At 47.8% G+C, this 21,028-nt stretch overlaps 1 protein-coding gene across 1 annotated transcript in view; it reads left to right on the forward strand.

Moving 5' to 3' along the window:
• The window catches only part of FBXW4 (F-box and WD repeat domain containing 4), a 77,926-nt gene that overhangs the window by 47,380 nt on the left and 9,518 nt on the right, over nt 1–21,028 (forward strand). Inside the window, exon 6 of the mRNA XM_017674342.3 lies at nt 18,556–18,621. Coding sequence (XP_017529831.2) covers nt 18,556–18,621 — 66 coding nt within the window. The remainder of the gene's footprint in view (nt 1–18,555; nt 18,622–21,028) is intronic.

Here is a 21,028-nt window from a genome sequence, read left to right on the forward strand (position 1 = left end):
CAGGAGGTAGAAAACATCTCTCCAGGCCTCTTGGGACTGACCCTGCCTCCACTGGGACTTCAAGTCTCACAAGAGGAGTGATAGATGTTAGATGCTGTGGGATCACTGTTGGCGGTTGATAATCTGAATTATGGGTTTGAACTTAATTGGACTGCAGAAACAACTTTTATTATTTTTTTTTGAAGCCAACTAAATACCCCCAAATCAGATGTTAACCCCCCCCCGACCCACACTTTTCATCCTTCTCCTTCTCCCTGTGCTTTGCTGGGTAGTGAAAAGTGCCTTCCCCAGCCTCCTTTGGGTTGCCATGCTGAACAGTGAGAAACCCAGGGAAGAAGGAAGCCGGTGCCAGCAGGGCTGGCTGCTGCCCTCCAGCTCTGCACCCCCGGCCTGCCCCTGCTGACTCGCTGCCTGGGCCACAGCCCAGACAAGCAAAGACGCCTTGACCAACAACAAGCCCCAGCTTTGTTGTGCCTGTGGGGGAAATGCTTTCTGGAGCCCAGGGAGCTCCTCTGAGAACCACCTGTGCCTCCCGGCCTCCTGCCCAGTCTGGCCTTCTGGCACGGGGGCCCCTGCATTCCAGCCAGCAGGCTGATGGTAAGGAGTGAGGGGCAGGAGAGGGCTGAGGGGACTGTGGTCAGTGTGAGGGGGCTCAGATTCCAGTTGGTCTCGGTAAGGCCCCTGGTTGGCCCAGGATCTCCTGCAGCCAGGTTAAATTTGTCCTGTCTGTCATCAGCATTGACAGTAGCTTTCTGAAGTGGTCTGCAGAACAGGGACAGGGACCCCAAATCTCTCTTCTCACCCAGTTCTTGGTGCTCCAGGAGGGGAACTGTATAGGCTCTCTTTACCAGGCCCCTTCTTGATCAGGAGCCTCCACTGTGTCTCTGTGTCGTCTGAGGAGGATGAGGATGCGGATGACTGACACTCATGGAGTGCTAGCTAAATGCCTTGCACTGTGTTGAACACTTTATATCATTTAATCCTTCCAGACAGGTACTTCCACCGTCCTCTATTTACAAGTAAGGAAACTGAGGCCCCAGAGAGGTGGTTAATTAACATGACCTAACACATCTGGTAATTGGGGCACCCACGGTTTGAGCTCTGGCACTTGACTCCGAGGTCATGCCTTTTAACTGCGCTACACTGTCTGCTTTCCCAGCCCATGGTGATCTCGCTCTTTTTGGGATTAGAATTTGTAGTTATCTTGAATTGCTCCCAATTTTCTTTTTTTTTAATACGAATTGAAGGCTTTGGCTGGACCTTAAGCTGCCTAATGGCAAGCCTATGTGAGTTGTGTTTTTCCTGAACACCTTAGCCCCTAGCACGGGGCTGGCTTGGATAGCCCTCAGGTATTCATTGAAGGAAAGAGGCCCCTGGCTCTGTCTGCCTCCAGCTCAGGAATTGCCTGGGCAAGCTTTGTGTATGAGAAGGGCAGTCAGTCCCAGAGCAGGAGCTCCAGTCTGATGGAGGAAAGTGGGTGGCCTGGGCACGTAGGACGTGAGGCTAATACGGGGCAGTAGAAGATAGAAAGACAGAATCCAGGCCAGATGTGACTGGAGCTGAGTCCCTTATCTGAGTGGTAGGCCTGCTGTCCCCTGTAGGTTTTTAGTTAGTCTGAGCTGCTCCAGAGGGAAGAGGCTGTTTCAGGAGTGGCAGAGGCTCTGCTGTCACATCTCTGAACGGTGAGTGTTTGGACTAGCCACCCTTTACTTTGTAGACTCTTCTGTAGAGAATCACTTTGAACCCCTTTTGGCAGGGCCCGAGATGGGGGAGGGCAGGAACAGTGGTCCCTTAGCAGCAGCTGGGACTACTGGCATGTCACAGTGCAATAGTTTTCATGGCTGGATTTCAGTGTTGGATAAGCAGGCAAAAAGTTGGACCTGCCCACTGCCTACCAGCTGTATGCCAGACTGCTGCCACTGCCCTCAGCCATCGCTGCCTGTGAATACAGTTCACCTGGGCTCGGAGAGACTCCATTGTGCGTCGTGAGGTGTCTGATGGTGAATAGGGGCATGACCCACCTCTGTGGTGTGACTGGAGGACAGCTGGGGGGCAGAGCTGCCGAGTGGCCTGTGCTCCGGGAAGCCCGGCTCTATTCCTTGTCTTTGGTCCCAGGTTCTGCTGGTCATAACAGTACTCGTGGGGTGATCAGCTAGCAGTGAGTAGCCCTGGGGAGTACCTGGTTTCTGGGGTTTCATACAGGGCTCTAAGGTCTATGTCAAAGGCAAGAGGGTTGGAGGCCATGTGGCGGGGCTCCCCCCAACCCCACCTCTGCTCAAATGGAACAGCCCCCCTGGTTTCCTGCTTATAAGTCTGTTAAAGATGATAGCTCACAAAAGTTTTCTGTTGCTCCTTTTAAAAAGTTAAAAAACACAGTTTTCCCATTTTATAGATAAGAAATTTGAGGCCCCAGGAGGTCATAGGCTTGCCCGAGGTTAGACAGCCCGAGAGCAGATGAGCTGACCCGGAATGCCGAGCCTGACTCCAGCTGCCCCCTCTGCCCCGTGGTGCGCACGGTGGCACCTCCCCCGGAGCTTCCCTGGCCTAGGTGCTGGGCATTCTCGCCTGGCAGGTTTCAACTCCTCACTCTTACCACATCCATGCACAGCTCGATAGCCAACCAGCCCTTCTGTTGCTGGTTTTCATTTTTTCATTCTTTCAAGGACAGCTGCTTCTCTTTCTCCGGAGTCTGGAATCGGGCTCTCTTAGGGCTGGTTTGAAGGGCTGGCAGGCCTGCTTCTGGCTCTGTGGTGATTTCCACGGCAGGAGCCCACATTCCCACCTTTGGACACCTCAGCACTGACCCCAGATAAGCCACGCGCTGCTGTCACCCTACTCCACTCTAACCTCGTAGCCACCCCTAAGTAGAGGACTCGCCTTCCTCTGCCAGCTGGGCAGTAGCACCTGCTGTGGCAGCAATAGTAGGTATAAGTCTTCAAGGCACCCTGTGTCTCCCTGTTGCTGCACTCCTAGGAGTCTCTTTCCTTAAAGCTTCCACACCCAAGGGTGTCTGTGAAGGCCCAAAAAAGCAATGTGAGCTCCAACCCCAGGCCTGCCCTTAAGGCTTGCTGGTAGGACTCAGGACTGTGGCCTCGCCCGCCTCATCCTGCCCCAGCGCTGCAGTCTGCCACCCTTTCCCTGTTCTTTGCTTCATAAATACAGAGCTGCAGTCCTAGGTGGAAGTCAGCAGTCGTCTTGGGTGCCTCCACTTCCCAGAAAGCTATTTGGGCCACTGGCCCTGATTGGGAGACTGTCTGGGTGGGTGACAATGTGGGTCCCTCATCTAGGCCCCAGCCCCAGCTGCCCCCACCGGCTCTGGTCTGGCTCACCATGGGGCCCAATTCAGAGACCTCTTTTGTTTGCCTTGCACAGAGCGGCCTGGCTCACCATTCCCACATGCCAGAGTGTCCCCACCATTCACTGCGAAGGCTGAAAAGCCCTCAGCTAATTGCGTTGGGCTGAAAATTACCACTTCCCTGCGTTCCCCTGCTGCTGAGGACATTTGTGTCACTGCTGTATTTAGGGGGAACAAAGGACCCCCGTGGGGAGAGCCCAGGTACGAATGTGGGATGGGGGGAATAATTGCGGTCTCTCCAGGTGAAAGCCCCTGTTAAACTTCAGTAAGTCAATTAGGCTGCAGCGGAGGGCAGAGACCCCCACAGTAAACTGTTCCCACCAAGCAATTAAAGAAAATCATTTTAGCTTTGAGGAGAGAAACTGCTTATTAGAAATTTTGTGGGTCCCCCTCCTTCCCTACTCCAGCCCTCCGCCCTTGGGGATGAAACAACAAAACGCCTTCCTCAATAGAAATGTTTCTCCTCCTCCTCCTCATTGTGTGGCCTGAAAGCACTTACCGTGGGAGGGTAAAGGGAGGGACAGAGACAAGCCAAAGAGGGGAGAAAATGGCAGGGGCTTAACACCTGGGCTGACTAAAAATCACAACTGCCCAGCAAGACTGGGTGGAGAGACTCCTGTGGGCACAGGTCGTATGTGGCATGTCTCTGTGGGACATGCATGTGCCCACGGACCCATTCTGTCCTCATCAGGAGCAGAAACACCAGCAGTGGGTGTGTCTGTATGAGTATGTGTTCCCCTCACCAAAGGGAGCAAGCAGTCTGTGTGCACATGCACGTAGTTACCTGTGCCTTCTCAGCAAAGGATGGCGAGGCCAAGACAACCTGGCTGGGCACACACCTCTCCCCAAGGCTGTGTCTGGGCCCGTGTTCTCTCTGCTCCTGGAGCCAAATGCCAGCACCTGGGAGCTGAGCCACAGCACGGCTTTCCGCCTCAGATAGTCAGCAGCTGAGGGCCGAATGGCCAGCAGCCACCTCTGGCTCTGGGTTAGGAATGGGCTTGAGGAAGGGTGGATGGACGTGCTGACCCCCACAATGTTCTTCGTCATGTTTTTTGGGTGGGGATGAGGTGTGGACACTCAGCAGAAAAGAAATCAGTGGCCTGGGCTGGCACCTGCTTTCCTGGTATCTAGCTTTGCTGATTTATGGTGGGAATCTCCAGTTGGCAGTTTCTGAGAAGCAAAGTTGGAAAGATAGATAAGGTGGTCTTATTTTATCTGGGGAGGATAGAGGTAAACTTAACCACCAAAAGTCTAGAATTTGGTCATTTACAGGTACGTATGTATGTGTATACACACAGACCAAGAGGTAGCATAGGTACCACACCCTACTCTGCCCCAAATCTTGGTGTTTCAGGGAAGGCCTGGTGGTGCTGATGGTGGGCATGGCATTGAGTCAGGCACTGCCCTGGCCCCAGGGCTTTCCTGTGGCCTATGATGTGTTTGGTCTTTATTCCAATGTTCCAAAGAGGTGAAATGCAACATTGAGGGGTTGACTTTTCCCAGAAAACAAATATGCCAAGTTATTTGCCTACCAAGGAGACTTAGGAGGTAGAATATGGTACCTACAGGCTGGCAGTGGGGAGGTGAGGGCTGTTGACAAAGTCCTGGGCAGGAGCGTGGAGGCAAGGCTTTAAGGAGACCAAGGACTGGTTGGAATTGGGGGGTTTTGTGGGTGAAGAGTAGCTCAGAGAGGAGCAGGAATCAGGGGCTGTCACTGTGACAGGCTCCACATGATGGCTCCACGTAAGGAGGTGGGTCTTCAGAGGAGCATGAAGCTCAAACACTTGTCATGTTTTGCTTCAAAATTTTTATATGTGTATCTGTAGATACACATACATAAACACACATTTGCCTATTTGTGTAATATATAGTGATACAGTTTTTATATGACATATGATGTCACTTATTATGCCCCAGAATTTGGTTTTCCATGAATGGGCCTTAGTTTCCTCATACCTAATTTCTGATGTTTTCCTTCAAGTGTCTTTCTGACCTAGGGCCAGTCTCATTAAAAAAAAAGAGTGACTGGATTTTTTAGGGCTGCTCTAGGTATGTGTGGGGTTTTTTTTGTTTTATTTTTGTCTATTTTTTTAAGAAAAACAAAATTTTAATACTATGTCTGAGTTTTCTGCTTCATTCCTCCTGCATTGTTTGTGTGTGTATGTCTGTGAGAGAGAGAGAGAGAGAGGGAGTCACTCAGAGGGACTTAGCAGTAGAATATTTGAGTTTGCTCATACGGTTAGGTTTATTTTTCCCTTGGTTTTGGGCTATTAGTACAGAGTGGGGAAGAGATAAAAGAAGTTACAACAAAGGAGTTGCTTGGGGTTACAAAGTTTTAATTCTGTGTGTTTATTTTTAGGCTTTTAATTCTGAAACATTTCAAACATAAAGAGAAAAAAGTAAAATTAACTCCTGTGTTTTCATCTCTATCTTAACAGTTATTTTGTGTGTGTCTTTAATTCAAGTCAGATCAATGCCTGGAAAGCATCTTTACGGCCCGTCTCTCGGAGCCTGGTGCCGTAGTCTGTGCACGTGGAGCCCTGTCTCCTTGGAGCGAGCGCTGTGGTTTGCAGTGCACTTGCACTCTCATCAGTCTAAAAAAAGGATCTAAGAGGCCGAAGCTGTGAAAATCAGGGCTTCCTCAGAAACTACAACCCATTCCTCAAACAGCATCCTTGTTATCTGCTATTGTCCATACCATCTTCCCACCCCTTACTGGAAGTGGGAGAGCAGATTTTTTTCCTGGCACTTTGCTCAGGTCTAGGTGTAAGAGAACAGTACATCCCCCTCCTGAAGTTCTAGGCCAGCTGTGCTGCCCTGACCTATGTGCTCTGCCAGCAGACCCAGCACCTACTGATTTCATAGTTGAGGAGTCAGTTCTCAGCCAGGCCTCCAGGTGCCCAGGAGATGTCTGGCAAAGCCATTTGCTCATGTGTCAGAAGGCCATTCAGATGATGAGAAGCCCAGGATCAGAAGCTCTGTGGTAGTCAGGCCAAACTGGTTGTAAGGGACAGAAATCAAATTCACATGCACTTAAATAAAACTGGGAGTGTTAGGTGCATGAAATCCAAAGACAAAGCTAGCAACCAAGCCAAAGGAAGGGCGGGAATACAGCTGGGCTCAGGAAGGGCTGGACCAGAGGCCAGTGCTGCCAGACTTTATCCTTCTGGAAGGCTCATCTCTGATTCTCTTGGATCTTAGCTCCTTCTTTTTTCCCAGCTGACCAGCTTATTTCAGAGGCTGTCAAAGCTCCTGAGTTTGGCAGCTCAGAGCTTAAGTCACAGAGAGTGAACTGGCTTCAAAAAAATCACAGAGCAGAGACTCATTGGCCCAGCTTGGGTCAGCTGCCTACCCCTTGATCAGTTAACTGTGGTCAGAGAGGGTGAGTGTGTAAGAGCATAGAAGTCACTCAGGAATCACATGTATGGAGGGAGATTGTAGGGCAGACTGAACAATAGGTGACTACTGTTTTCATAAAGGCCACATTACTTCATGATGTCCTTTCCCGGAACGTCTGTGTGGATGGCACAAGTATGTGGAAGGTGACTGAGCTCAGAGCTTGGTGCCATCAGCTCTGAAACAGAGTCTGGAGAGAATTGTCACACTACAGCCTTTAGCCTCCTCCACCTCACCTAGTCACTAGTCCACTCATTATGGATTCTTTCTTTATAAGCTGTTGATGGCTTCCTTAGAAAAACCTGCCTCTTTCCTAATATGACATGCCTGGGGGAACGAACCTGGCTGCAGATGTGAGGTTGGACGAATGAACAGTGGCCCAGTGACCTCCCAGTGGGGCAGAGAGAGACTGGAGCCAAGTCCTGGGGTGGCACAGGCCTGACCTGGCTGGGCCTCCTCCAGAGGGAAATGCTTAGTAGGCAGCCTGAATTAGACTCCAGGGGTACAATTTACCTTGCAGAACAGGGCAGAAGACAGGGACTCCTGCCTCTCCCCTTCTTAGTGCCATTGTCAAGAGGGCAGGAAATCTTGCAGAGGAACAAAGTTCAATGTCAAAATTCCTGGTGCTGCTAACTAATCTGGAAACAAGGAAGTGCCTTGGAACTTCACCTTCCTGAAAACCCTGTAATGAAAGTCTTGTGGGAAAGGACCTCAGTCGCCTCACTTTTCTTCTCCCTTCAGCCTTATGATTTTCCACCTCCCCCTGTAATGTAAGCCCCCAGTCTGTGTGGCCAGTGCCAGGACCCTGGGAGCCCACGTTGTGCCCCATCACAGGGAAGGAGTTAACACAAGGGTTATTGACTGGCTTTGCAGCACCAACATGTGCAGGAGCCCTCTGTCTTGGGGAGTGGGTTCTGCCTGCTGTGTGCATAGACACACGAGTCCTTGCCCTTCTTGTCATGGGTGCTACTCCTAGAGCCCTGCTGTGTAGGACTTATGATGCATAGTGGGCCCTACTGGCCTGTTGACTTCCCTGACACCCCCTTCCCTCTCCTCCAGCCCTGCTCCCCATCACCTGCAGGGCAATGGTGGAACCTGCCCAGTGATCAGACCAGACAGAAGAGTGGAGTCTCATCTCCCCCTCTCCTCCTGCTGTTTTGATGGAAGGGAGGTGATACCAGGACACAGATGGTGATGCTGAACCCAGGGGGCGACTCCCCTCTGCCTCCCTGTTCCCAGCTTGCTGGGTGTCCTTTTCATTGACGAGCCCTCAGGTCCTCTCTTCCTGTCAGCCCTGCCCGAGTTATGAGCCACTGCAGGAGGAAAGCTGTGCAGTCATGTGGTGGGTATGTGGATGGGCTCTCCTGGCTCTTATTTCTTCAGACAGAACCTCTTTCTAGAAGGTGTTGATTGTACTTTGCTACTTATCACATGAAAATTACTTGGCCCACGCTGGTGCTCATGGACTGCTGAGAATAAACATAAGAGCCAATCTGTCAGGACTCCACTGCTGGGCCTAAATATGACAGAGGGTCAGGGATATAGGGCCTCACACAGGTAACATAGACTTCTCTTTGACCTGACCTTACCTCTCTTCTCTGTTGGTGTTATAAATACCTAATTCTCCTGCCCAAATCTGGATTAAGTCTGAGTCCCCGGGTCCCACTTGTTAATATAAGTATGTTTAGAAAGAATCAAATTTTAAATTAAATGTACTGAGTGTGTGTCTGGCTTGTTTGTGCAGCCCTGCAGTCCAGTGCTGTTTTCCCTCTGCATGTGGGGCAACAGGTGATCCTAATGGTTCTCGTCATCCTCCCATCTCGTGCTCCTACTCAATGCCTGCTACTTATGTTCATCAGAAAAGCTGAGAAAACACTTGAGCTGTCTGGCCTCGTCTCCCCAGTAATCACCAGAACTTGTGGGCCACCCATGGCCAGGAGAAGATGTTAGTGGCCAGGCCTTGGGCTTGACCACTGCCATGATGCCAAAATGGACTGCATAAAGGAAAAAGTGATGTGTTTTGAAGTTGGAAATGTATTTTGTGCTTCAGGCTTAGTTAGCCATACCAGCAACAGTCATTCTGAGTACCCAGTATGTGCAGGGCAGTGTTGTGGGGGCGATCCACGCCTTGGCCTCTGATGGGCTCCCAGTGGAGTTCAGAACCCCACCTGTGTGAAGAAGCTCGTTGTTTACTTCTTTACAGAGAGAGCACCTGTGAAGCAGAAGTTTCAGGGAAATACTCTAAGAGCAGGTAATACTGTGGAACTGTCATAGGCAACTTTCTTCTCAAGTCTTAACTAATCAGAAACCCTCCAGGTGAAAGATCTGTCAGAGGCGCCAGCCCAGTCTAGGATGGAGCCGAAAGACAGTGTGGTTTGTGGGGATATTCAGAAGCAAGGGAAATCCAGCATGCCACCAATTTGCACCCCTTCTTACAGGTAACTTCAAAATGAGTATTGTTTAACCCTCCTTCTTTTCCCATTTCTGTTTTTTTTAACATAACCAATATATAAATATGTTCCAATTGTGAGAAGTGTAATTTAAAATACATAGAATGTAAAAATCCCCTTCAGTTTCCAGTGGTCCCTTCCCCCATCCTGCTCCTTTTTGTAGGAAGTCTGGTGTGTTACCCCACATCTTTTAATTTGGAGCAAATAACATGATATAATTTAATGTATGTGTACACACACACACACACAGCTTTGCTTTGTATGCATTTGTTGTGCAACTTGCCTTCTTCTTCTGCCCATGTAGCTCCGACATCCTTTCCTATCAGAACACAGAGCTCTACCACATTATTTTTGCTGCCACGTTCTAGGTCAGCTTGAGATGGTCCCACTGCAGTTTTCTTAGCTGTCCTGCTACTGATGGACGCTTAGGTGGTTCCCAGTGGTTTACTATTGTAAACAGTACCATAGGAAACTGTGTGCTTGCCTATTTGTGCACATGGCCAGGTAGTTTTCTAGGAAAGATACCTAGAAAAGACTTGCTGGGTTAAGAGGTCAGTGCATTTAAAAGGGTTTAGATGCTGCCAAATTGCCCTCCAGTTGGACAGTATCAGTATATACCAACAAACAATGCGAGCAAGTACCTGTTTCCTCTTACACTTACCAGCACTGGATAATCTTAGCATTTTTTTATTTTAACTTTTGCCTCCATGATGGGCAGAAAAATGATCTAATTTTAGGAGTGAGCATAGAAGGTGATCACGAGCTGGACTCTGGAGCTCAGCTGGCTGCAGGCAAATTGTGAGTCCTCCTCTCACTAGTGTGACCTTGCAGAGTTACTTAACCTCTCTATCCTCCCAGTTTCCTCATCCATAAAAGGGAGATGATATTGGTAGTACCTACCTCTTAGTTACTGTAAAAACATTTTATTGTGGAAGACTTCAAGATATACAAAAGTAGAATATCAATTCTTGGCCAATCTTGCTTCCCCAGTCACCCCACATCCTTCCCTTCCCCTATTATTTTGAAGTGAATATCAGACATATAAATAAATACTTAAGTGTATATTCTAAAAGATTGTGATGCTTTAAAAATGTGGTTACAATACTATTATCATACCTAGAAAAATATCACCATATATGTAGGGATGTTTTGAGGTTTAAATGAACTAATATATAAGTACAGAGGACAGTACCTGGCATGTAGTAAATGCTGTCTAAGTGTTTGTAATTATTTTCATTGTTTTTCTAATTCTCAATTCTCTGATTTGAGTTTTAACATTACTTCATGTTTTTTTGGCCATGCGTATGTTTTTCTATAAATTACTTACTGTAATATTTTGCTCATTTTTCTACTTTTCCCTCCTGCAATTTTAGGATCTCTTTAAATGTCCTGGTATTAACCTTTTGACTATTATACATATTTAGTAATTCCTTTCAGCCTGTTCTTTAGTGTCTTCTGCTGTGCAGAAGATTTTATTTGGAGATCAGTTCTGTCATCTTTACCCTTATGGCTTGAGAGTTTTGTTTCATCTTAAAGAGTGTCTTTCCTACTTTGAGATTATAAAACTGTTTTCCTACATTTTCTTCTAATACTTTTATGGTTTTTCATGTAGTTTTAAAAATGTTTATCTCTTTAATCTAGAACTGATGTCTGCTAGGGGGTTGTACTCTAATTTTTTCTTTTCAAATGTGTATCCTTGGGATCTATACCATTTGTTTACTAGTTCACTCTTTATCCAGTCTTTAAGGGCCATGTTTAGGATCTAATAATTCCCCAAATATATGGGTATGGCTGTGGATTCTTTATTGTGACCCATTGATCTATTTGTCTATTCCAGCATAAACATACCACAGTTTTGTAGTATGTTTGATATCTGGTAGAGCAACTTCTTTCTCATTGTTCTTTTAAAAATATTTCTTGGTTATTCTTATGCATTTCTTCTCCAGATGAATTTTAGAATCAATTGATTAAGTAAAAAATCTTGTTTGAATGTGACTGTATTGAATTAGGGTGGAAACTGACACTTACATAATCTTGAGACTTTCCATCCAGGAACATGATAAAGTTCTCCACTTACTCAGCAATTCCATGTCCTTTAGTTAAGCGTTAGAGTTCTTCATATGGGTTGTCTTTTTTGTTTTTTTTTGTTGTTGGTTAGGTTTACTCTTGGCTATTGGACAGTTTAGTTCTTTATGTGAATGGATTTCTAATCCCATTTTGGCTGACGCTTGTGGGTGTGTAATGGCCGACACCCACAGCTATTTGCTGCCACACACTGCTCTAGCCTCCTGGCTCATATAATTTTTACAAGAAGCCTATGCCTAGGCACTATTATTATTGTGATTTTACAGTTAAAGAAACTGAGCTTTAAAGAGGTTAAGTAACTTGCCCAAGATCACATGGTTCCTAGCTTGCACAGCCAGGAGCCGTGGGGCTGCCCTCCTTTCCACTATTATATACAGCATGCCAGCCCTGGTATTTGGTAATAGTTTTTTAGTTGAGTCTTTTGAATTTACTTGGTAGACAATTATATTGTCTGTAAGTAATGACCGTGTTTATCTTTTCTGTTTCCATGCCTCTTGTTGGGTACATAGTTTTGTGACTATTGTATCATCATTTCTCAGGAAGCCTGACCCAGTCAACTTTCCCTTTAGCACTGGAACGGACTACAGTTTCTTCCTCTCAGGAGAGGACAAAGCAGTTCTTGGGTTTAGAGGCCATGTATACAGAACAGAGAGTGTAGAAACTCTTCTCCCTGCAGCTCCCAATACATCTTGTTAAATTCATAGAATGAATGAACATGTTATCTCATTGTACTATGAGTTCTTGTTTTCATGCCCTTCATTTTTTCTCTCTTAAGTTCTGTCCTTCCATTGTTCAAGTTTCTAAGTTTCTCCCTCTGGAGTGGAGTGGGTGCATTTGGGAAGAGCAGCTTCTACCCCAAGCCCCCTCTTGTGTAGCCTGAGCCAGGGTCCTACGTCCTTGTTCAGGGTGATTTTTGCCATTGATTAAAATGGAACAGAACCATTTTGTGTTTCTATGGGAGCATTTCCCAAATGTAGGACTGCACTTCTCCATGGGGCAGCAGCAAGCCTGCTTTGTCGGCACTTGTTAGGGTTGGCGTAGGAGTGCGAGCACTGGGAGGGTGGCCTCAGCTCTCTCTCTCCAGGGCCTGACCTAGGTGGCTGCTGGCTCATCCTTTTCTGCTACACTTGAGCTGAGAGAGGCTGTGTGTGTGTGTGTGTGTGTGTGAGAGAGAGAGAGACAGAGACAGAGACAAAGGCAGACTGGGAGAGGCATTCCAGCCCTTTGCCCCCTGTAGGAGTCAGAAGTTGGTCTTGCTCCCTGCTGGCTGGCACCTAGTTGGGAGAAAGAAGCCAGTGGAGCCTCTCCCCTCTGATCTGGGGCTTCCCGTCTAAGTCGGGGCTCCTGGCCACTCCTGAAGCAGCTATCCAAGGTGCACAAGAGCCTCTGTTGCCGATGCCGGCTCCAGCAGGCTGCTCACTGCTGGGCCCGCCTGCTCTTGGCCACTAGTCAGTGGGCACGAGTGTCTGGTTATGTTGTGTTTTCTCTTTCAAGTTGTAAATAATATGTTTTCCCCTTAAAAATGGGACAAGCTCATTAAAGAAGATTTGAAAAGTAAACAACATTTAAAAGAAGAAAGAATTCCTAATCACTGTGCTGCCCAAACACACTTTAAGCACTTTTGTATATTTCCATCTGATTGTTCCATTTCCAGGCACAGGGTTCTTTTAAATAATTATATTCATGCTATTTGTACTCTACTCTTTTTTCTTGTAATAATATCATAAGCATCTTGCCTATATTCTTGGGGAACATCATTTTAAATGACTGTTTATTCCATTACGTGGATGGACTGTCACTCGTTCAACATGCTTTTCGTCTTGACTCCTTGAAGGCAAGGTACATCCCCCTTGCCCTGTTAACCCATTTTGGTTCAATCATACCTGAAGTTGGCTAAACTGTGGAATTTATATTTTCTGCCTGCACTATCCCTGAGGTAATGGTATAACAGTTGCTATGTGAAATGGGACTTCTTTCTATTTGCCCTAAATGTTACTCATTCAAGCTTCAGATAGGTCTTATCGTCCTTTAGTTTGGTGGAACAAGTTGTACATCCCTTCCCCTCTGTGGTCTCCCAGCTTTAGCTCTGGCCTTACAGCCTTACAGGCAGGTGCCGCTGCAGGTGGGAGGCCCCCGGGGTGCTCCTGCCCCATCACTGATCAGACAGCCCTTGGTCTGTTGCGTGCTCAGCTGCACGTTTCCCCAGCTGCAAGGTGCAATGTTTGTGGGAGAGAGAACAAGCTTTCTTTGCCTCTCTTTTTTCCCTCCCTGGACATACCTAATTCCCTTCGCCTTGGGCAGCCCAGGGTGCCCTGACGGCTGCATCTTGGGAATCGGCTGCCTTCCACTTTCACCTGCTCTGTCCTGTGTCTCTCCTATTCCTGACTTCTGCTGACGTTCTGTCCCAACTCCTGCCTTCACAGTGCTGTCACTGTGCTACTGTTCTTGCCTTCCCCTCGCCAAGTGAGTTTGTGTGACCTTCGCACTGCATTCATGCTTCGGGACTTGGCTGCTGTAATGATGTCAGTGGTACAGGTTAGCAGATGGTGGCAGCAGCAATGAGACCTGACATGTTCTAATGACTCTCTCCTTCCCATCCTTGCAGGCTGGGCCAGCAGAGGGGCAGGGGTTTCCTTGAGGCATTTCAGTAGGGGGCCAAGGGAAATCGGGGGGCCCCAGGTGCCAATGAGGCCTGTGACCTTTGCTGCTATAATATCAGTGTTTCACAAGCAGGGCGGTTCAGGAGCCCACTTGCAGCCCATCAAAAATTGATTTAATTGCAATTTTTCCTCCAATTAGGAGCACTGGAGCCTGACTAATTGGAGTAATAGAGAGTAATAAGGCTCAGATAAAAAGCCTTCCTCCGCGGCCTTTGTATCTCGTGTCAGTGCCTGTCAGAGGTCAGGGAGCTTGCATATTCTATTAGGCATCCCAGCCTTCATTTGTACAAATTAGTTTACCCAACAGTAATTAAAATGCCAATGCGGGTTGAAGAGAACTGAATACACTTGACGGGCATGTTGGTGAATGATGTGACAGCTCTGGTGGCCTCCCCTGCCAAAGTGTGTCAGCCCCAGTTCAGAGGCGGCTGGGGCCTGGGCCAGCTGGGTGGCTCCAGGCCAGCCACAGGGCACAGCTGCTGAGCACGCCACTTCTGCCACCTCCTCAGGGCCACTCAGGCTCTCCTTCCTTCTTCCAGGCAGAGCCCTCTGCTCAGCTGTTCATCTGTTTGTCCAGCAGGCACTGGCATGGTGGCTTGCTGTTGGGCACTATACTGGGTACTGGGCAGAGAACTCATAAGGCCGAGCAGTAAAGTCACTGACTGGTTCAAAGGCCAGTCCTACTGGTTGCTCCCTGTATGAGCCAGAGCAAGTTATATTACCTCCCTGTGCCTCAGTTTCCTCATCTCTGAAACAGTGAAATTGGTGCCTACTGCATAAGGTTATGAGATTTAGGTGAGTGATGCCTTTGAAACACTTGCTTAGAACCTGGTACATAGTCAAGTGCTCAGTAAATTACTGATGTAATTCAGAGGGCCTACACTGAGGCAGAGGCCGCAAGAACCTGCGTTATTTTCACTGTGCCCAGGCCCAGCTTATTTCCCTTCTTACCATCCTCTACTCTTTTCTCTCCCTTCTTTTTCCTATTCCTCAGCCTGTGTACCAGAACCCCTCGCTCTCCTGGTGTCTCTGATGTGACGGTGCCAGGGTCTCCTTTGGGGGCCTGATGATCTCTGTGAGGCCAGGCTGCCTGAGCTGGGGCCCGGGGCTAGTGAAGTTGGCTGGGGATCTGGGCAAGGTCTAGGACAGGATTAGAAGTTGTAGGAGGGTGGCTTCTGATAAAGGCTTTCTGGTCCAAAAGCAGTAGTTTATGGAGTTAGAATGACTTAGATTCCCAGCTGAAAGAGGACATGTACTTATGTGAGAGCACGCATGTGCGTGTGTGTTTTGACATTTTGACATTAATTTTTAGGTACTATTGGTACTTCTCATCTATTATCTGGTTGTGTCATTTATGAGAACTTCACTGGCCCCAGAGAATATGCTACATCATGCGTCGTTCAGGTCTGAGACTGGTGATTTAGGAATTATCCCTTCAGGAAGCAGAGGGCACCCCCCTTCCCAGCCCACAGCCACAGCCCCTGGAAGGCCCTTTCAGTTCAGTTCCACAGACCTGTACTGAGCCACCACATGGTCTGGGCTCTCAAAGGGAAGATGAGAAGATAATCCTCCAAAGACCATTTGTTCCATGGGGGCAAAAGTAAAATCAAGGTGTGCTGGGGACTCAGACGCAGGATGGTCAAGCCACCTGTAGTTGCTGCCTCTGCCTGATTACAGGCTTGCTGTCCCTGTCCCTGGGACAGAGATGGGACTGAGGGCAAAAGCTATTTGACTCTTCTTTCCTTTTGGAGGAGAACTGGCGCTTTCAGTGACTTCACCTTCAGAAGACCTTCTAATGGGGAAGATCCTTTGAGTAGCCCCTTAGGAGGAGCCATAGAAGGAATGATACGTGTGTCCAGTTAGTTCATCTCCAAGTATTCAAGAACCTTTGGCGTGCTTAGCGCAGTGAGGGATGTGGGGAGAATCTGGTTGAAGACATTAGCCTGGGGCAAACAGAGCAGGATGACGTGTGCGGGCAGGTCTTCGGGGGGAAGCAGAGGAAGTGAGGCTGGTGGTCCCTGCTGTTTCACAGAAACCTCACCCCATGAGCCCCTTGTCAGAGCATTTTACCTGGTGAGTCTCCAGGAGGGGTGCAAGGGCTAGAGTGATGGGTCCTGTGTGAAGGGGAAGCTCACGAAGCTTAGCTGTCCCTTTCCCCCACCCTTTTTGTACAATGGGAATAATAATTTCTATCTGTGGACTTATTGTGGGATATGAAGCATCTTCTGGGTGTCCCAGGATAGTGAATTCCTTCTTTTCCTCTGCTCTGTGTGCCTGTCCTGCACTCTGACAGGACTGCACTTGGCCCAAGCTTTTAATCTTCTGACTTTGAATGTGACTAGTCTGTGGCATTTGCCTCATGTTTCCTAAAGTTCATGGGAATTGGAGGTGGGGTCAGGAACAAGGGTGGTGGCCAGTAGAGGGGAGTGGTTTGAGGTGTGCAGGGCTGTGTCTGCAGCGAGCCTCAGCCCCAAGAGTCAGGAGGTCCCCATGGTTTGGATGTGAGTCCTGGTGAGTGTCCTCAGCAGGACCTGGCTCCAGATCTGCTGGATTGTTGCTTACATGACCTTTTACTGAGTGTTAAGTTTGATTAAACTCTTAGGGCCTCAGAGGGGCCAGGGGGCTCTACTTTCCCTCCTCCTTTTCCCCCTTGATTCACATGGTTAGATGAAGGAAAAGGGCAGGTTTTGAGAATAAACATTTATGGGTGTCATGTCCGTGCATTTAAAAAAGGCTTTCATGGGGTATGAAGGTGAGAGGCACTCTTCCTGGTGGCAGATGGACAGGGGCAGTGGGCAGAAACAGAGGACAGGATGCCCAGGGGAAGCTGTTCACATCCCCACCCCAGCCTACAGGGAGGTGAGTGCTATTGGGAGTGGCAGGGATTCAGGTTCCAGGTCCCTCCCATTGCTCTATTGACTTACCGTGAAGCTAATTTAGGCCTGTGGCCAGAGACCTGCTCCCAGCCTCCTTAAGAGGCGTCCATGCATCTGTGCTGGCGCCCCTCACCTGGCCCCTACTCCTCAAAAGTCTGGAGAGCCTGATTGCCCTAGAATGGTTTCCAAGTGGCTATTATGTTTCCAACCCAAGGTAATTGACTTTACCAGTTATTAATGGATTACCCTCAAGAGAAAAATGCTGGGGGGAGGACAGTACTTCCTGGCTTTGTAGTTTGAGGCTTCAGTGTCCAGTGGATGCTTCCCAGGCTGGGAGGCATTTGGGGCATGACAGAGTGGCTGTTTGGGCATGTCAGTCTAATGTCTGCTGCCTCTCCTGTGGGTTGAGAGGAAGCTGGGATGATGGAGCATGTCCCTCAGAGGAAGTCTTGGCTTGAGGCATGGAAGCCCCGGGGTGGCTCATGTGGCCTTTTTATCACCTGGGTTGAAAAGCAGACACCTGCCCTGCAATTTTTGTAAATCAGTGGCTTGGTCAATGCCTGCCCTGACATCTCCCCCATCAGCAACTGGCAGGCCAACTCCTCCCAGCTAAAGCCACTGGCTTCTTCAGAGCCCTCTGCAGAAATCCATCTCCCCGCTGACATGCTTGGGATCAGAGAGCCACAGGTTCCAGGCAGGTCCAGGGCGGATAGGCTGCTGCCCCACTTAGCTAACGTGTCATTAATATGTCCAGTCCCCCTATCCCCACATGTAGGGACATGGCCCTTCCCTGCCCCGGGGCTCCCGAGTGACACAGCTGCTTTCAACTATGTTGCTCGCCACTGTTCAGTTTTTCAAGCCCCGGCTTCCTGCGGGCTTCCCCTCCCCACCCCACCCCTCTAACAAAGGAGTGTCCTGGCACATACTTCCAAGTTCTAGTCTTAGCACTTTGGCCCACCCAGCTCATCACAGGGATCCTTCTCACTGGGCTTATGCTGCCATTTGAAATGAAAGTGCAGATTGTGTATGCTGAACTTGGTAGGGGGTTAAGAGACACTCTGGGAAATATGGTCATTGTTCCTCCTCACTTGCCTTTGGCAGCATCTGTCATTGTCCTCTGAACTGCCTGACCCACATCCCAGTCTGAAGCTGCCAGCCCTGGCTGCCTGGGCCCTCGCCTTCCCTCTCCTGCTCATGTACTGCCATTGCATATCACCCATCTCACCTTTTATACTGTTACTCACTTTTCATAGTGTGGTGCCTTTACACCTGCCTGTGCTTCTGCCATATTCCCACGTTCCCTCAGCTCTTAAAACCTTTACTCTGAGCAGGGCATTACCTTCCAGCATCCAACAACTTATTTCCAGGAGACCATTTCCGTGTGTGGCATTGGGAACTTGGCCTTCGTACACCTGAGGCTGGACAGGCTTGCACTCTGTTGGCCTCAGGCGCCCATCTACAGACCCCTTTTTACAGTGGGCAGAGACCACTCAACCCTGCATGAGCAACAAGCTCATCTGCCCTTGAACCTGTGGGTCTCCTGGGAGGCTAGAGCCCTCAACCATGCTTCTGGTTGTCTTCCGCAACTCCTCTGACGGCTTTCTTGCGCTTCTCTGGTCCCGTCTTAACTCCACAGTCCCCGGAGAACGAGCACAGCATTTCCAATTATGTAGCCATTTCCGCCACAAGTTCTGACAAGCCAGACGTGACTCTGCTCTCCTTTTGTTTGGCAGCTCCTTTGTGACAGGGACGGCTTGTTGTGGGCACTTCTCACCCCTAAGAATCTGGGACCTCAACAGGTAAGAGATTCCCGAGCCTGCCCTGGCTTCCGGGGGCAGGTGGGAACAGCTGGGCCGCAAAGAGCTGGCTGAGCCTGCGCTTGCTCCGTCGGCCGCCAGGGGGGCCAGGAGGGGCCAGGAAGCACCTCTGCCCCGCCGCCGGCTCACAGCTTTGCAGTGGGGCCTTCTCTCATAGAATCACTCGGGTCAGCTTGAAGAAGCTGTTGAAGTAATTTATAATAGGTAAATAATTCCGTGTAGAATTTATAAGAACAATTTGGATTTACAATACTTTTCCTCTGAAGAATGCCTGACTATGTAGCTACGTAAAATTCCATCTATCCTCAGAGATGATTTTTCTAAAATAAATTTTGGAGGTGGCCTACAGAGCTGTAAAAAGAATTATACAGAACAGTTAAAATATATCCAGGTTTTATTCACAATTCTCTGCCTTGGCAGGCTTGACACATTTCCCAACCGATTATCTGTAATTTTTTTTTAACTTTTTATTTTGAAATAATTATAGACTCATTAAGTCACAAAAATAGGAGAGCAAGGTACTTCTGTAACATCTTCCATAATATCAAAACCAGGACATTGACATTGGTACAATCTACAGACCTTTATTCAGATGACACTCATATGTATATGTGTATAGTTCTTTGCAGCTTTATCCCAGTGTAGATTCATGTAAGCACTCCCACAATCCAGGTACAGAGTTGTTCATTCCGTTAGCACAAGATCCCTCCTGTACCCCTTTATAGTTGAACCCCGTCCTCCTCACCTCCTTCACTCCTTCTTGTCCCTAACCCCTGGCAACCACTTGTGTTCTCCATCTCTGTAATTTTGTCATTTTGGAAGTATTATATAAATGAGATAGCATAGTATGTGACCTTTTGAGATTTACTGTTTATGTCTCTAACTCAGCATAGTTTCTGTGAGCGCATCAGAGTTGTTGCGTGTATCAACAGCACTATGCTATTTTTAAAGTTTGATACTATTTCCTGGTATGGATGTACCAAAGTTTCTTTCCTCATTGAATAGTATTCAATAGGATATTTGGGTTGTTTTCCATTTTTTGACTCTTGCAAATAAAGCTGTTATGAACATTTGTGTATAGGCTTTTGTGCGGACATGCATTTTTCACTTCTCTGGGATTAATGCCCAGAAGGAAGTAAAATTGCTGGGTTAGTTGTATGTTTTTAGTTTTTTTTTACCTGCCAAACTATTTTGAGTATCTTTACCATTTTCTATTCCAACCACAATGTGTGAAAGATCTAGTTTCTTCACATCCTCAACAGCATTGGATATTGTCACTATTTTTTATTGTAGCTATTCTAACAGATGTGGTATCGCACTGTGGCTTTAACTTGAATTTCCCTAATGGCTAACAAGGTTGAACATCCATTCAAAATGTGTTCATTTGCTTTCTGTATATTCTCTTTGGTGAAATGTCTGCTCATGGTTTTGCCCATTTTCTAATTGGATAGTTGGTTTTTTACTACTCAATTTTGACAGTTCTTTACATATTCTAGATATTAATCCTTTGTCAGATACATGGTTTTACAGGTAACTTCTCCAACTCTGCAGCTTGTCTTTCTATCCTTTTAATAACAGGGTCTTCTGCAGAGAAAAAGTTTTAAATTTTGATGAATTCCAAATTATTGACTGTTTCTTGTATCAGTCATGCTTTTGGCATCCAGTCTAAGAACTCTTCACCCAGCCTTAGGCCCTGTGTTCAGTCTTCAGTGCCAAGATTTACTGCAGCACAGGTGAGGATGTGTTCTTCTTGCTTGTCTCTTGCCTCAATTGCCTCCCCAGCTCCTCTTCTGCTTTTCTCTCCATCTATCTAGGGAAGTATTAGCCATAACTTTTTTTCCTGAAGAATCCATTGTACTGTCAGTCTTTCCAAAAGATGTTTTTATAATGTATGAGATGTTTTTAAGTAAATATGGTTTACAACATTCTCTTGATGGTCATCCAACCCAGGGATAGGAAACTTAACAACTTCCCCCAAACTACATCACATCTTTGGATAGCCTGTGGAATTAGAATGCCAGCCCTTCACTGAGGGTTGATCTGCTTCCTAGAGCTGTGATCCTGGATAAGAAGATAAACCTCTCCTCTGAAGGCAGGCCCGTAAATATCTGAAAACTCTTGTCCTGCTCCTGCAGGGTCTTCTCTTTACCAACCCCAAAGTCCCTAAACCAAACTTTGGCAAGGGAAATGGAATGACCAGTCAAGGTTAACCTCAAGATTAAAGTCCATGTTTCCCCCACACACACTGGGAGTGGGGCAGTAGAGGGGTGGGCACAGAATCAGGTTTTGGCGAGCGAAAAAGAAAATGAGGAATAGCTGTCTGGGTTAACCCACAGAGTTGTTCTCACAGTTTCAGGACCCATTCTCTTCTGAAAGTTTCTCTTGATTT

This window comes from Manis javanica, chromosome 7 (assembly GCF_040802235.1).
Source record: "Manis javanica isolate MJ-LG chromosome 7, MJ_LKY, whole genome shotgun sequence".
In the NCBI taxonomy this organism is placed as follows: Eukaryota; Metazoa; Chordata; class Mammalia; order Pholidota; family Manidae; genus Manis; species Manis javanica.